This window comes from Gadus morhua, chromosome 22, assembly GCF_902167405.1.
Source record: "Gadus morhua chromosome 22, gadMor3.0, whole genome shotgun sequence".
In the NCBI taxonomy this organism is placed as follows: Eukaryota; Metazoa; Chordata; class Actinopteri; order Gadiformes; family Gadidae; genus Gadus; species Gadus morhua.
In genome coordinates this window covers 6401007-6418389 of record NC_044069.1, presented here as the reverse complement: position 1 = coordinate 6418389, position 17383 = coordinate 6401007, and the positions used below count along the sequence as shown (strand labels likewise).

The following is a 17383-nucleotide window of genomic DNA, read 5'->3' as shown; positions in this document are numbered from 1 at the left end:
AACGAGAAGCGAGGAGCGGAGTCCACTAAATAGGTCATTTTTCTTGTACCCTTTGTCCCTGATTAAACTCGGCTTTGCCTATCGAATATACTGGAAATAAGATAAGGTGAGTTGGCAGCAGTTCAACATGTTAGTTTGCCTACAGAACGCAGTGACAGAAGTGTAGAAATATAACGCTACCTTGATCATTTTGTGAAAATCTGAGAATTAAGTCATCCGATTGACTTGTTGCATTTACAATACATTTAAGGATGCAGAATCTTTAAACGTTCACCAGATTAATTTAAGAATATCTTTTAGCCTACAATAAAACAAACATAGCCACTCAAACCTTGACATTTCACACATGTTGTTTAGACTATTCACACCTGCACATCAGGCTCCCAGTTCCCAGATATTACTACAGGGTTTTTTGAACACCTTCTTGTTTCACATCCCTCCAAAGAATCTTTGTGATTGGTTTTACCTTCGAGGGGAGATATGGTGACGTGGACATAGATTTTCAACCTAAAGGGGAGAAGTTGGCCTGTGTTTCTCCTCAGTTTGTAATAGAGGCTTCTAGTCTTCTTCAGCCACGATGATGATCTCTGGAGTGCTTCTGCTGGCACTCACTGGTGGTGAGTAGATCCTGTTCCTGCCCCTATGTTGTTAAAATTACTGTTCAATGCTAGTGCAGTAGATGAATGGTAGCAATACTCTTCTGAAAGGAGTGGGTTTTTTCTTACTGTAGAGTAAATATCGACTTTTAACTTATTTTATTTAATTAATTCATAAACGTGGCATCGCTTAATTTCGTTGGATTCGAAACTAAGAATATTTTTAACCAATTGAAGGGAAAAAAGCCAATTAACTAATACGAATTTACGGCAGGCTGGACAGGCCTATTTCTCACCATTCCTCGTGCCTCTGTCTAATCTGATTCTGTCTCAATGCGTCCCGCATTCCCACAGTTTGCCTGGGTTTTGACGACCGTATTGTCGGAGGGTACGAGTGCAAAGACCACTCTGTGCCCTGGCAGGTCTCGCTCAACAACGGCTGGCACTTCTGTGGCGGGACGCTGATCAACAACCTGTGGGTGGTCAGCGCGGCCCACTGCTACAAGTCAGTGTTCACTGCAGAGACTTCTCTCAGACTCCAGTGCTAATCTTGGCTCCAGCTAGATCCTAACCACTAGCTTGGTGGGGGCCCTGAAACTTTGAATGAAACTAGACATGTACAATTCCAGCCGTATTGTATTTTCTTGTTTATTATTTTTTATTTTAATATTAATATATATATTTCCACTTGTCTTTACACAAATCTATAGTTTTAATACAAAAACATATAGATTTGTGTAAGAGACATGTGCCGTTATCCAAACGGCAATACAAACTCAACCCAGATTCTCCCCCTACGCTTTCTCATTATAAAGAGAAGGGAGAGAGATTGAGGCGAGGTTGGGCGAGCACCACATCGGGTACAAGGATGGCCCTGAGCAGTTCATCGCCTCGGCCGAGGTTGTTATCCACCCGGACTGGGACCGATACAACATGAACAACGACATCATGCTAATCAAGCTAGCCGCGCCGGCGCAGATCAACCAGTACGTGAGCCCAACGGCCCTGCCCAAGACCTGTGCTCCTGCGGGCACGCAGTGCCTCGTCTCCGGGTGGGGAGCCACCCAGAGTCCCTGTGAGTCTCCCATACAGATAGCCTACATACATATCTGTTACAGCTCCACAACAGACTAATAATACAATGATGAAAAATAAATATTGCAAAATGCATACGGTTGTTCTTTGGTCTATTTAGCTAATTGAATGACACCAATAGGCCTAATTGAATGTCATATTAGGGTATTTATTAATTTATATATTATATTTTATGTTTTATGTATTTATTGTCATATACTTATACAACTATCATTAAATATTGAATAATATTCTAGGTATTTGTATTAATATTTTATCTATCTTTTTTCGTATCATGTAAATCACGCTGCACTCAAACCTCTGTAAAGGGAATATTAGCCTATATGATCTCAGATTACATGGGTCAGGGGTCTTATTCTTACAGTCGGCTGTCTGAAGTGCCTACACTGCCTGGATCTGCCCATCCTGCCCCAGCAGGACTGTGAGAAGTCCTACCCCAACAGGATCACCTCCGCCATGTTCTGCGCCGGCTTCCTGGCGGGAGGGAAGGACTCCTGTCAGGTACAGTATGCTGTAATGATATGATTTTGTGAATATATTACCTTTTTAGGATTTAATATAACACACGCTGTGGGTGGCAGTTGGATGAAGGCTCCAGCGTCTCCTGTCCGTTGTTGGATAAAAGGCAGTTGTTAAATCAGTTTTATCTCAGTAGTGTTTTCTTTTGTTCTTCTGTTTTTATTTGGTACTGCATTAATTTGCTATAGTATATTTTTTATTTCTTTTTAGTTTCTTTTTTAATATTTTGTGAAGCAAATGATGTGAATGGAGGACCTTTATTTTGAAGATTTTAACTTGGCTCCCTCCTGACTGTGTTTTAAATTTGTCCTCCTCCAGGGAGACTCTGGTGGCCCTCTGGTGTGTAACGGGGAGCTCCAGGGAGTGGTGTCCTGGGGGTGGGGCTGTGCTGAGGAGAGCCGCCCCGGTGTCTACGCCAAGGTCTGTGCCTTTCTCATCCCAAAACCGTAATCCTAAATACAAAGGCTTTTATTTTGAAACCCACTACAGACATAATGATTAGACATAAGCCTATTGAAAATGGTACTGGAAGATGGTCATCGAAATATATATTTCACAGATACAGACCAAATAGTCTCTGTTGTTGAGTATGAAATATATAGCAGATCTTCATATAAGATTGAAATGGTATGATTGGTTTCCTACTATTAGGAATGCTTCAAATGCATCCACATTCTGTAATGTTTAATTGCTCTCTGTCTTTCTTTGACTGTATGGTTTTTCCTCCACAGGTCTGCGAGTTTACTGACTGGATCGAGCAAACTATGAACCTTCACTGAGACCCAGCAGTTACAGAGGGGACAAATATGTGCCATCACTATTTTATTTTTCTATTTGTGTAACTCAAAAACTCAAAAAATAAAAGAGTAAAGCAACCACATTTAATGAACTATCTTTTTTTTTCATTCGAATGGTTTCATTTTAATATTGTATGTTAAGTGAACCCTGACCCCAGTCGGCCGGCAGATGGCGGTAGTGCGTCGTTGTTTTCCATGTGATAAATCCATAGGAAGGGAGAAGTGACGCTGCACGAGGAAGAGAAGGCGACCATGTTAAGCTAGCAAGAGCAAACACAATAGAGACGAATTAATTTCGACTAATTATAGTAATTCAAGAGAACTGCAACGTACGAAACGGATCATCACCGACAGCGTATCACGAATAACACCTATAAAAACAACAAGGTGGGTCAAGCGTGCGCCTGAACTGGTAAATATATTAAAAAAAACATGCGGGAGTTGTTAGCTACCTAGGAACTAGCATTAGCCCTGTTTGTGATAACCTTAGCTTGGTGCTAAGCTTGATGCTTGCTACCTGGGTAAACCTCTACAATTATAACATGGTGACTTCATTAGTGAAAACGAATTCATTGTATTGTATGCCTTTGCAGTAATCTGGTTATTTACAATCTATAAGTGCGCGTTATTTTCGCTCAGTTTTCAGCGTTAGCTAGCTAGCTAACAAGATGTTCATTGTTAGGCTAGGTTGATCAGCTAATCTAACCTGGCTAATTGTTAGGTTTCGATTCATCGGGTATATTATGCAGGGGATGAGTACGTGCATGCTAAGGGTTGACTGTACCGTGAGAGCGATGACCATGCCCACATACCCACACAAACACACACCTGGACACTGGTTTACTTGGTGTGTCTTAAGAAGGTGAGTAGTGCTCGACATACATGTAGTTTGTCTACACACAACTCTCGAAAAACTGAATTTGTTGGATAAACTTGGCCAACATCCACGGCAGCGGGCGAACTCATCTAGCAAGTTGTCATCGTCTTGCGTTGGCATGTGGACGTTAGTAGTGGTATCTGTAGCCAAATAGATCATATACATTTCCACCCGTAAAATTGAAGTCTAGTCGTTTTGGGATTCACTTTATTTATATATATATATATATATATATATATATATATATATATATATATATATATATATATATATATATATATTTTTTATTTATTTATTTATTTATTTTTCCCGGACTCGACCTTGATGTTAGTTATATTCGGTCCAGTTGCATAGTTAAACATCCAGAATCGATGTAGACGTGGCCTTGTTACCGTAGCAGCCCAAGGATTGGCCAAGCAAGAAAACGCAGTTAAATTACTATTCTGTATTGCTGCTGGTTGGCCTTAAGAATCGAGTTAGGTTATATTGTATTACAGTGCGCATCCTCTGAGGAAAATCTAGAAGTTCTTGAAGGGATGTTAATGTGACGCATTTTTAGTTGCCTTTTACGGATGATGCAGGTGTCCTGTACACCAGCTGTCAACGTATTGCAGGCATGCATATTATCATTAAGCTGCTATTCATACCAACAATTCCTGGTCATCAATGGTTTTAAGACAACCGATACTTCACATTATCAATACTGATTCCCAGATGAGAAATCTTGTTTATATATATATATATATATTTTTTTTTTAAAAGAGTCCTATTTGATTACGTCTTGATTGATTTTACTTTCTCTTTTGGTTCATACCAGGTGACGATTCAACCTAGGTGGAGGACCGCATCATTCGGCGAACATCAGCCCAGATACACGGATGTAAGACTTGTGGCCCTCGGGCACATCACAGCGGGACTCTAGGGCCCAACAGTCAAAGAGGCACAGAGGACTCCGCAGGGGGAGATTGAAGCAATTCTGCTTTGGACTAAAGTACCCTTTGTATATATACTTTATTGATGTCAGGAATATTTCACACACCGGAGCGAACGCGTACCTGAGTGGAGAATATCAGACTAAATGACACATTTTTCTTTTTTTCTGGGAATATTTCTAAAAACTTGGCAATCCTATTTTGAAGAACTATGGAATTGAGCAACTCTTGATGGACTCACGGCAACAGGCAGGAATTCTTGTTGAATATAGAAACAGAGTAAAGTATTTAAGTTTATATTGAAGAAGAAGAAGAAGATATTCCCCAGGTTCTAATTGCCTTAGTTGTTCTATTTCAGGACTTGAAGCCCTTTGATACTTGTGCACATATAATTTTCTATATCGTGTGCAGGTATATTTACGCATGTGAATGCACATTTCTCTTCATTTTGAAGAGCTCCTGTACAAAGAATTTGCTTTTTCGGTGTGCGTTAGGTCACCCTGTTGTTGAAAGGGGACTGAACAGCACAGGTTTGTGTAAATACTTTCAACTGACTTATATTGTAAAGCTTCGGACTTAAAAGAAGAAAGAAAACAAAAGCAGAGAATATCGAGATTGCTTGAGTACATTTTTCTACTTTTGAAGAGGATTTTTTTTTTTTTTAAGGAACCAGTCCCTTTTCCCTGAAAAAGGTGAAGGACGTTGACGCTTTGTGAGAAATAAACTCTAAAAAAAACAAAACAATGGCCACCGCGAAAACGGAGAGTACAGCAGCCGCCGTCCTCATGGGACTCAACAAACAGAACGGGCAGCTCCGAGGACAGCCCAAACCCGCCACGCTCCTCTCAGGACCCCAGGTTCAGGGGAAGGCCGTGGCCCTGCAGCAGAAGACGGGAGGGCCCCCGCAGGAAGGCGGCGGCGGCGGCGGCGGCGGCATCAAGTTCGGAGACGACTGGAAAACAAGCCTCCATCTTCCTCCCAAAGACACCCGTGTCAGAACATCAGTGAGTACTTCTTCCCCAGTACACACACACACACACACACACACACACACACACACACACACACACACACACACACACACACACACACACACACACACACACACACACACACACACACACACACACACACACACCAACACCACCACACCCCCCCCCCCCCCCCCCCCTCAGGCTGGTCAAACCCCACCACCAGTTCCAACACGCACTGGTCTTGATCAGGCTGGTCAAACCCCACCACAAGCTCCAACGTAACGCATTCCTTATGTATTACTACGCTGTCTTATCGATTACACTGAGATGAACACCGAAACCCAGGGCGTCACTTGGTACTGTTTTGGTTTTAAGGCTGTCAGAACTCTACCAGGTGGGACTGTCATGGGTTTTCAGGCCGACCAGTTCTCGTAAAGGTAGTCAATGCAGTGGTACTTGGGGGAATCTCAGAACGGTTTAACGTGGTCGTTTCGTACCAAGCGGTTCCTTCCTGGAACATTCTGTCGCTCTCTCATCGCCCGCTTTGATGGATTGTGAAGGAGTGCCGTGTGTGTGTGTAGTACTGTGTTTATTCTGTCGATGTGCTGCCACCACCAGGTGGGTGTGTCCAACGTATTGACATTTAAACCAACTGTACAGTAAAAAGAAAACCAGCTTCTATTTCACAAAAGCTAGGGTAGGCAATTGGTAGAAACCGGCCAGACAGAACTAGATTTCGAATGTCTGAAGCCCTGCCCCTCCCCCCCCAAAAAAAAAGCGACCGGCTGGCTAGCTTTAGCATGGGTCTGCCTAGCCTTGTCAAAGACTCTGGTATTGCATAATAAGGGCAGGAGCCGGTAGCTGAATATGTAGGCAGATGGCCAGGTATGAAATGATTGGACAGGCTCTCATTACCGGCCATTTATCAGAGCATTTTTGACACACTTATTTTTAACGAAGCGTTAATCCATTTATTGATTTTGATCTCTTCACATCGTGACTGCATCGACTAAAATAGAGCATTAATGTCTCTTCATACCGGTCGAAATGTTACAATTAATAATCCAGTATTGCACTGTATTCCTGAAGACGGTCAAATTATGTTTATATTTCATTGAACCTGAAGTAACATCAATACAAAATGACCTCCATTAGGGTTATGCAATAAAAACCACTTCACACAATTCACAAAGGAAAGTCTTCTCTATTGTTCAGAACTGAACCAGAGGACACCCCAGAGAAGGAGACCCCCGTCTCCATATCCCCAGTATCTCTCTCGCAACGAGGTGCTTCGGAGGAAGATCCTCAAATTGTCCCAGGCCCTCCTCACTGTTTTTCTGCCCCACTGTGAGGCCCGTTGTCTTGACCCTCTGTCCCGCTGTCTCTCCCCCAGGATGTGACCTCAACCAAGGGCAACGAGTTTGAGGACTACTGCCTGAAACGAGAGCTCCTGATGGGCATCTTCGAGATGGGCTGGGAGAAACCGTCTCCTATCCAGGTAAGCTTGCTACAACCCCCCCCCCCACCCCCCTGGTCTCCATGACGATGGTCCTGGAAACATTGGCGTAACAATCAACAGCGAATTTAAACAGTTTTGAGTCTAATTTTCGGACCATGATGATGTTGTATATGCTTCTCATATATCTTAGAAATGACTTGTGCGTCATCCGAGTCCATTATTTGGAGTGGAATCAGGGTTTCCCACTCAATGCTCAAGATACTGTTGGACCCCGGACAGAACTATCGGAGCTGAGTTTAAAACCTAAACATGTCTAGAGTCATTTACAGGAGTGCATGAGGACAAAAGCACCCTCGCACAAGATACAATGTGTTCGATCAGAGTGAACACTTATCCAAATGTTGAGTAATGCTATCATTATAAGCTTGTGCGTGTGTGATTGTGTGTGTGTGTGCACGCTGAACGTCAAAGCGATGTGTGAACAATGGCGTGTGTGAGAGCCTCGCTAGAGGTCCCTGCCAACATGAACATAAGCTGACGACGAGGGCTGTGTCTGTTCCAGGAGGAGAGCATTCCCATAGCGCTGTCTGGCCGAGACATTCTGGCCCGCGCCAAGAACGGGACGGGGAAAAGTGGGGCGTACCTCATCCCCCTCCTGGAGAGAATAGACCTGAAGAAGGACTACATACAGGGTAGGACAACTGGAATACTCTTCCCAGTAGGGCTGGGCGATTAACTGAATTTCGTACACGCATGCACGAACATAATCAAGTTTCTTTTCTAAATGTTTTATAGAAAGTGCAGAACAGCTGGATACATGTCACACATTATAGATTTGAACATTTTCTTTTGGACCATTTTGTGTATTTATTTAAGGCGAAATTTCAAATTTCTCAGTTGCAAAGTGTTTTTGAGAGAGACATGCTGAATAAATACTTCATGTTTTCAAACTCAAAAAATAATCGTTTGAATAATCGTGATTTCAATATTGACCAATAATCGTGATTATGATTTTTTTCAATAATCGAGCAGCCCTACTTCCCAGTTTGTAAAATAGACCATTTGCTTTCTAGATGGTGTATAATGTTTGTACCAGTCTTCTATCGGATGTTTATTTGTGCTCCAAGTCTTTCTAATAAGATGTAATTAATTCTGTTCCTTATTTCGACTGTCTTACTTTAAGCCAACACGTCGCTATTTACAATTTTATAATATACTTTCTCCACCATCCTTAATTACACTTGCTTTTGCCTCCGGCGGTTAATATAACTGTTTAATACGTCGTCATGACACCCGCCTCCCTCACTCTGTCTCCGTAGCCATGGTGATGGTACCCACCAGAGAGCTCGCCCTGCAGGTCAGCCAGATCTGCATCCAGATCAGCAAGCACATGGGCGGGGTCAAGGTCATGGCCACCACCGGAGGCACCAACCTGAGGGACGACATCATGCGTCTGGACGAGACCGGTGAGAACCGCTTCTGACGCCCGCCTGGGGGACGGAACGAAGACTCATAAATATAAACGTGGAGAACATGGTGTTAAAAAACATGTGTATGGGTGGAACGTTTCTGCCATCTTTTCATGAACCTGATGTGTGCTGAAAATGTTATGTATATAGGGCCCCTTGTGATAAAAAAATGTCTGAATATAAATTCTACTGCTGTGTCTGTCAGGCGTGTGTGTGTGTGTCTGTCCGCTGTGTTTGACGTGCACTCTGGTTCCCCTCCAGTGCATGTGGTGATCGCCACACCCGGCAGGATCCTGGATCTCATCAAGAAGGGCGTGGCCAAGGTGGACCGGGTCCAGATGATGGTGATGGACGAGGTGAGGGTTTATTAACCGGTGTCCCATAAATCGACTCTATGGACCTGGTTCCTGGAATTTAAATCCCCCCTTTTTTGTTCCATATCAAAAATCTGTCATTGTTTTATTCTCTTGGTTCAGATGTAAATCTGATATTAATTGAAGTAAATAATTATTAGGCTGAAATTATTTCTGCGCTGGCATCGAAGTTGTAACTTAATAAATATTCTTAATATAATTAATGTAATTATATTCACAGAAAATTAAGTTTAAAATAAAAGTCCCCCTGTCTCATCCAGACCAGCGACGTGTCTGTGGACGTCGTATGACGTCCACCATCATCATCCTTCTCGTCATAACTCCACCATCATCATAGCTCCTTCCCAGCAGAGCTCTCTAATCTAACGCTCCCCTCTCTCTCTCTCCCCCTCTCTCCCCCCCGCCAGGCGGACAAGCTGCTGTCTCAGGACTTTGTGGTGCTCATCGAGGACATCATCAGCTTCCTGGCCAAGAGCCGGCAGATCCTGCTCTACTCTGCCACCTTCCCCATCAGCGTGCAGAAGTTCATGGTGAGCGTGGCTCTGGGGTCCGTGGAGCAGGGCCTTCTGGCCCCCGGCCCGGCTCCGTCTGCGGCCGGCTGGAGGCCAGGCTGTTCTCTGGGCACGGGGGGGGGGGGGGGTGGGGGGACTCTCGCCTGTATACCACAGGCACTGTCAATGTGAACACGCAACGGATGGATATTGGGATTACATTTTGTCAATGTTTTTATGGGCTTGATCCCTTTTTTTTATATATATATTTTTTAGACAGGGGGATAGGAAAGTGGGTTGAGGGAGAGACTGAATGACATGGACCTTATTGTATGTCACGGCGGGTCAGACTCAAACCTGGGGTGCAGCAAGGAATGTGGCCAATGTTTGTTAGCTGCAATGTTTGTTAGCGAACAGCTTGTTAGCTTTTAGCAGTTTATTTGTGTGTTGGTTTGCTATGTTCCAACTCTTTGTAGAGGTTTGTTCAAATCCATCACGCGCCCTAATTGGTGACTGGCAAAAAGGAAATAACATAATCAAATCCTTTTCTTTCCTTAATCAAATGGATTCATCCATCTTGTTTCTATAAGTGTCTCTACCTCTATCCCTTCCACTCTTTCTTCATCCAAGTCCCTTCGTGTCTCCTCTATTCCCCATGGTCTCTGGCACTCCACCAACCCACTCCAACGGTCCTCTCTCTCTCTCCCTCCAGAACAAGCACCTCCAGAAGCCCTACGAGATCAACCTGATGGAGGAGCTCACCCTGAAGGGCATCACACAGTACTACGCCTACGTCACGGAGAGGCAAAAAGTCCACTGTCTCAACACTCTCTTCTCCAGGGTAAACCCCACACGCCCTCTTCCCTAGCCCCTCAGCCCTGCCTCAGAAACCCGGCAGCCTTCACATGAGACATTAGGTTGTGTAATCGTAGTAGTTTATAGGTGTTAAGGAATGTAGGGTTAAACACAACTTCACAGAATAATGCCAGCTGTAATGCAAGACAATGGGTTTGATGCCATAATCCTAAAGAACCAATGGAGATTGGCATGGGATTGATGCGAGCCATTTCTTTCATAAACTGGTCCAATTACGAAGGATGGGTTTCCTTCCTAGACTGACCACACCACACACCTGGAGAATCTAAACAAATCACATTTTCCCTCCCCACTTTATTAAATTCTTCGTTTGAACTTTTTTTGTTCCAGCTCCAGATCAACCAGTCGATCATCTTCTGCAACTCCACCCAGAGGGTGGAGCTCCTGGCCAAGAAGATCACCCAGCTGGGCTACTCCTGCTTCTACATCCACGCCAAGATGATGCAGGTGAGGGACACTCTTCAAGAACACCTCTGTTTCAAAAGGAGGCTAAGTGGTGGTGTACAAACATCGGTAAAGGGTGTTTTTTTTTTTTTTTTCCTCCAACTCATTATTTATGAAAATTGTCCACATTCAACACGGGACAAAACAAAGCAATAACGTGAAAAATTCAACTAGTAAACACACTTGAGGTCTAGGGATGAGCAGTTAATTTATTGCAAGTAAAACCGAATTGCCTCATTTAAAATAAAATATCACATGAAACGTCTCTCACATTGGCCACATAAACGGCAAAGTGTGTTTGAGCAAAAAAAGGACAAACTTCTCTTTATGAATTGTCTGAATCTTTTTGGAGGGTCTTATTTTTCTTGTCTCGACCTAATGATGGTAGTTTTGTCTTGATGGTAGTTCAGGTTCAACAAAGTATAATTGTGTCGTTTCTCCAGGAATACAGAAACCGCGTGTTCCATGACTTCAGAAATGGACTGTGCAGAAATCTGGTCAGCACCGGTAAGTCCCCTGAACGGCTGACGTTCACGCTCTTAAAGGTTGAACCGTTTCACCGCAGACATCTGAAAGGTTTGACGAGCGTTGTGATGGCGTCTAACCGGTCCCTTTTTGTTTTCCACCTGCCGACAGACCTGTTCACCAGAGGCATTGACATTCAGGCTGTCAATGTGGTGATCAACTTTGACTTCCCCAAGAACGCAGAGACGTACCTTCATCGTATCGGACGATCAGGTACGAGTGGCCCCCTGGTGGACTTCATGGTTATGTTGTGTGGTGCTCAGAATAAAGAATATTCTCCGACCATAAAATGGTACCCTGTTAAGGGAAGTTTTGGTATGGTTTTGAGAAATGTAGACATTTTATAATTTGCCTCCACCAAGAGAAAAAATGCTAAGCTACTGTTGAAAGGCATCTTTGTTATTTTGCTATCACACCGTTTTATATTATTTATTAATCCCTGTGCATCTCTCGGTCTCTCTCTCTGTGTCCATGTCTCTCTCACGCTCTATCTTTCTCCGTCCGTGTCTCTCTCTCTCGCTCTGTGTCCATGTCTCTCCCTCTCTCCGTCCATGGCTCTCGCTCTCTCTCTCGCTCTCTGTGTCCATGTCTCTCTCTCTCTCCGTCCATGTCTCTCTCTCGCTCTTCAGGTAGATTCGGCCACCTGGGCCTGGCCATCAACCTGATCACCTCAGAGGACCGCTACAACCTGAAGTCCATCGAGGACCAGCTGATGACGGACATCAAGCCCATCCCCTCTTGCATAGACAAGAGCCTGTACGTGGCCGAGTTCCACTCCTCCAACCCCGACTGCGAGGTGGAGGAGGTGGACGAGAGATCCGGCCGGCAACAAGACTGAGACTGGTGAGGCAGGGCACCGATTGGTTGTACGTGGAGGTGATGTAGGGATGTACATGGGCATCGTTGTGCAGGTTGCTATCATTGCTATCGTGTTTCATCATTGTTGTTTACCGTTCTTTTTATTTTCCTGAAATAAAACGATTTTAGTTAATAGTCGTACTTGAAGGTTCGTCATGTATTTTAGGAAAAAATAGTTATGCTTTAAAGGACTGGCTATGATCTGCTCAATGATCTGTCATGGCGTTTGATCTGTAAAAAAATGGTGACTGTTTGGATCGGTTCAAAATGGTCACACTTCATGTTTACTTGTCAGCAGACGAACTGACTGTCTTCTCTCGTCCCCAGGACCGCTGCACTCGCCAGGCTTTTGCACTAACATCAGGCTACTACCCATCGGCCTCACATCTTACAACCTCAGCAACTTCTTTGGAGATTAGGTGGATGTAAAGGCTTTTTGACTTTCCTTTCAGCAATAAGAGCTGCAAAAAAGACATTATTTTTTTTGTTCTGTTCCTCCCTTTCCTTTTCTCTGCGTTGCTCAAATCCCGTTTTGCACCAAACTCAAACTGCCCCGTCATCCTGTTCTCAGACTCTCTTCACTTCATGTTTCGTCTCTCCCCCCCCCCCTCTCATCTCCAATACCAGCCGTCACATCTGCCACCTGCCACCTCCTCTCCTCCACAAACCGTTTTTAAAACTTCAGAAGACATAAGGCGTTTTGTTTATTTTTTTTCAAACACAAAATACAGCCAACACATTTGTCGGAAAGCGTTTGAATATTTCAGTAGTCTCTAAGGCAGACATTTTCCAGAACGTACGCACACACCAACATGAACTAAGTGCAGTGAGTAGCTCAGGACTCCAGTAGGAAGTACAGTTAAAAGCACGGCGTCCCAAGAGTTTCCGGCATTGAGCTCTCCCTGGTACACATTTAAAGGTCTTCCGACCGAGGTGTCGACCGTGTTTTGTGTGACTGCAAACAGCCTTCCAAAATCTCACCAGGCTCGTAAGCAGAGCCTGTAGAAAAGCATGGAGGAGAAGAGACGATGGGTGGCGGAGATGTGTGCGTGGCGGGGTTGACTATATAATCGACCACATCCTTTCGAGTTTATCCCGAGCTAAATAACCCATTAGGGAGGAGGAAATGTGGAGTGGCATAAACAGATTTAGTCCGTCGACAACCCTTGTACTAAAAAAAAAAAACGTCAGACACGATTGCAAAGTAGGCCTCTTGGGTTTGTTTCTTTCTTAACGCTACGACGGTGTGTTTCATCAGCCTATCCCCACATCCACACAACCGCCGTCGTCACTCAAGTGCCTTACTTACCTTTCATAAACAAAACTCTCATCCCCACTTCTGACCCCATCATACACCACCAACGCGACTCATCACGTAGCGCAACGGCACAAAGCACAAGTCATGTTGTTTAGCAATCTGGATTTATTTGAATGACAGACAAAAGCCAAACGGCGCGTAGTAACGGGCCGGCTCAAACTCCTGGTCTGGAAAAAAAAATACAAAGCAACCTGAATGTGAACCCATCTTTTTAATGTGAACTGCAATAAGAAAAGGGCAGCTTGGTTTTAAGTACTCGGTGACGGTCACTTACCGAGAGGGAGAAAGGAAACTGACATTCAACTACAGTTAGTCTGAGGAGGCTAGGGGATGGGGAGGTCCCTGTTCTAAACACTAGGGTTGCTGATCCACAAGGACTGTACCATCCCTAAAGGAAAGTGAGTTTGACTTCATATGGATAGGCCTTGGTTTGAGGCATCTCCCCAGCAAATAAGAGTGTCAGGCTGAAATGTTGGGTCTTTGAATCCGTCATCATAAAAAGGCCGCTTCTCCTAACCGGCAGGATATAACTCAAACACACTGGTTTTGGCCAGAATAAGAAATGTATATCCTACCCCCCCCCCCCTCCCTCCCTCTCTGCAGCAAAAAAAACATCTTGATTAAAATGGTTAGGTATTTCTTTGGTTTTTCAAGGCTCATCATAGCCATGGTTAACATTTTGTTGGGTTTGGTGCAAAACAGCGCTTTGAATTCTGTGGGTATGTACAGTACAATTCCTTTTATTTCCCTACTGCTGGACATTATCAAAATATATTTGGAAAAGAGTAATTCGGCAACATTTTTATTTATTTTTTACCCCATTCCGTACACCACATTTACTGAGTACTGGATGCCAATGTATACTCTGCAGCCTGTTTCGGGAAGGCCAAGCTCTTCAGCGTTTTTTTTTTATACCGTAAACCAGGCATTGCAAACCTTATTTAAGTATTTTATGTTTTTGTTTCTCGATCAAATCCTTGAAATGCCAAACGTTCTGTCTTTGTGGGGGATGTGCTTTGTTTTTCTTTGTGTTCAAGAAGGTTTTCACAGGCCCAGGGACCACCAAGAATCTCTAAAGTACCATATAAAAACCACCAGTTGGAGGAAAATGTAGAAGTCTACATCCCCCAAGAATTAGCAGAAACCAGTTGGTTTCAAAATGGCAGCCATGGGAGCGTTTGATTTGTCCCTCCCTCCCTCAATCCCTTAAGAATCGTATCTAATTTTTTTTGCAATCCCTGAATAATGAGGGACTTGTTGTATTTGAGGATTCTACTTTATAAGCGAAATTGTAGCAATTGAAAAGGCAGCTTTGACCCCCACCCTCCTTGCCTCTTAGAACGAAATCAAATGAATTATAAACGGATAGAATCTGTCTTTGTTTTTTAATTTGGACAAATCTTGAAACGAGGCTGGAGGGGGTGGGGGCGCGTCCTTGATTTGACTGGATCCAGCAAGGGGTTCAGTGGTCTCTTGGGCGGGGTCTGTTTTTATTTCACTGTCTCCCCCCCCCCGCCGCCCCAGCGCCACCGTCGGCTCTGTGGTACTTCAGATGTTTAGCGGAACAGTTGAGCAAAGGCAAGCAGTCGCTCAAAAGACACAGATTTCCTTTCCCTGCTTGTTGGCTATCTATAAGCAAGCGCTAGCGAGCCCGGTAGCATCAGCCCCACGTGGCCCTGTTGCTCCGTCACACGACGGGGGTCCCCACGATAGTCTAAGACCCAAACCCCCACTCTGTGATTTCTTAATTCCCAAGAGGGCAAAACTTCCTACGGGAATTAAGAATGTTTTTTTATTTTATTTTTTAGAAAACCAATTGTAAATGATTATTGGTTTACATGAATCGTTTACAATTAGAAAAAAAAATAAGTTTGCTTCATGGTGGTGGAGTTATATTTTTCCTTTTTTTTTTAAGATGGAGGATTTCAGGATTTACAGTGAAGCAAAACCAAAAAGTGTGTGAGAAAGATGGTGTGTGTGTGTGTGTGTGTGTGAGCAAGCGGTGTGTTTGGACGAGTGATTGTGTGTGCGTGGGGGAATAGTTGGAATGGTGGCACGGGAGTTATGTGTGCGTGTAGCATATTTCAAGGTGTGTGTTAGGTTGGTATGCCAGGGTGTGTCGTGTTGCATTGACGGCGTGTGTCTGTCCTGGATGTGTGTATGAGACTTTATTGGGGGGGGGGGGGGCAGGGTGTTTGTGAGGGTGTGTGTCTTGTCCGAGTACGACCGTTTTGGGGGGGGGGGGGGGGCAGGGGTTTGAGTGATTGTGTTTCTGTCAGGGAGGGGGTGTGTGTTTGTCTGAGTACGACCATGTGGTCTGGGACTCCCTATGTGCAGCCTCGTCGACACAAACGTCTGCCGCTGCTGAACTCACCAGAGCTGATGCCCTGCGCAGCGTTCCTGACAAACGTCAGAATCTGACCCCGCAGAAGACGTTTGTACACGGGCTGCATGTAGGCGTATTCTCAGAATGTTTGTGTTCAGCTGTGCGTGCCATGGGTGGGCGCGCTCTTTGTTTCTATGGCAACACGCAATGTCTTCTGTCATGGTTGCCTACACTCGTCTGCTTTTTGTTTATTTTTCTGTTCTTCATGGATGTTGACATGCCCAATGGGAGTTTGTTTTGTTTGTTTTTACCCCCATGGTCTCCTTGGTGACCCGTGAACAAGAACCTAAACGACAAACTAAACTGAAAAATATCTCTGCACATAATTGGGTTGTGTCAGGTTTAGATTTGACCATTTACCGATGTTGCAGGATCTAGGGCTTCTCTTGACTTTGTCTGGATTTTAGACATGATTTGGCTCTGAATACACCACCTTAACTAAGTCGGGTTTTAATTGAACAGATTTTGTTTCGTTTTAATCCGCCCCTCGTTTTCTGTTTACCAAGGACCCAGGCTGTTGGAAGTTCAATGTTTTCTGTTCTGGCCATCTGATGTACCATGTATGTTGCGCGTTCTGCTACAGGTGCAGTCAGGTGTGCTTGCTGGGTGGGGGGGGGGGGGGGGGGAAGGGTGGGAGAAAGTTAATGGGAGCAGGTGGAAAAAGGGAAATTGTCATTTTCTGGAGTAAAAAGTATTGATGGGGTGGGGGGGTTGATTGGGTAAAATAAATTTGCAGATAATTGGATTGGAGCTTATTCGAGGGTACACTTTGGAAACTGTTTCTATTGCTGTACCCTTTTTATTTTGTTTTTTATTTTTTTCAATTGGAAAAGTCGGAAGTCGATCTGGCCTCGATGAAACACCCGTTTGAAACGTGGTCTGTGGTTAACAAGATGTTACTGATCGTAGGAGGGTCGCCCTGGATCTCGCCACACACCACTTGAGTTTCGGTCCAAACTAAAGTAGACCCTCGGCATGTTTGGCACAAGGAATGCTGAGTAGAAAACAAATTACATGTATTCATTTTTACCCATAAGAAGAAAGTGGTCTCGGGCTCTAAATTGGCTGAAGAGTCTGAGGAACATAAAAGACTATATTTTGTCCCATTCTTGTTTATGTTCCTGTATTGGCCTTTTATGACTTGACACCCATTTGGACTTTTATTTTGGTTAAATTGGCTTAAAACTGTGTTCAACAATTGTATAGCGTCATCAATTTGGCTGTTTTTAGTTTTTGCATTAAAGTGAGGCCAGAATATTCAAGTGACTTCTGCAGATGATCTTCAGTCGCCTCCATTGTTGTAACGACATCAAAATAAACATGGGCGCTGCAAGAAAATCTCAATAAATTGCAACTAAAACATATTCTCTTGTCTGTCGTCTTTTAATGCTTC

General features: G+C 44.1%; 2 protein-coding genes across 2 annotated transcripts; both read left to right on the top strand.

The window, feature by feature from the left end:
• The first annotated feature begins 429 nt into the window (after positions 1 to 429).
• On the top strand, positions 430 to 3095 carry LOC115535670 (trypsin-2-like). Its single transcript, XM_030347073.1, has 6 exons — positions 430 to 617; positions 951 to 1101; positions 1412 to 1671; positions 2056 to 2192; positions 2529 to 2630; positions 2942 to 3095. The coding sequence occupies exons 1-6, from the start codon at positions 578 to 580 to the stop codon at positions 2987 to 2989; spliced, it is 738 nt and encodes a 245-aa protein (XP_030202933.1). The 5' UTR covers positions 430 to 577; the 3' UTR covers positions 2990 to 3095.
• A 132-nt stretch (positions 3096 to 3227) lies between these two features.
• LOC115535668 (probable ATP-dependent RNA helicase ddx6) lies at positions 3228 to 17354 on the top strand. Its single transcript, XM_030347071.1, has 13 exons — positions 3228 to 3394; positions 4702 to 5820; positions 7184 to 7288; positions 7812 to 7941; positions 8569 to 8715; positions 8980 to 9074; positions 9500 to 9622; positions 10296 to 10424; positions 10790 to 10906; positions 11347 to 11410; positions 11540 to 11641; positions 12058 to 12271; positions 12614 to 17354. The coding sequence occupies exons 2-12, from the start codon at positions 5560 to 5562 to the stop codon at positions 12264 to 12266; spliced, it is 1482 nt and encodes a 493-aa protein (XP_030202931.1). The 5' UTR covers positions 3228 to 3394; positions 4702 to 5559; the 3' UTR covers positions 12267 to 12271; positions 12614 to 17354.
• Positions 17355 to 17383: the final 29 nt, after the last annotated feature.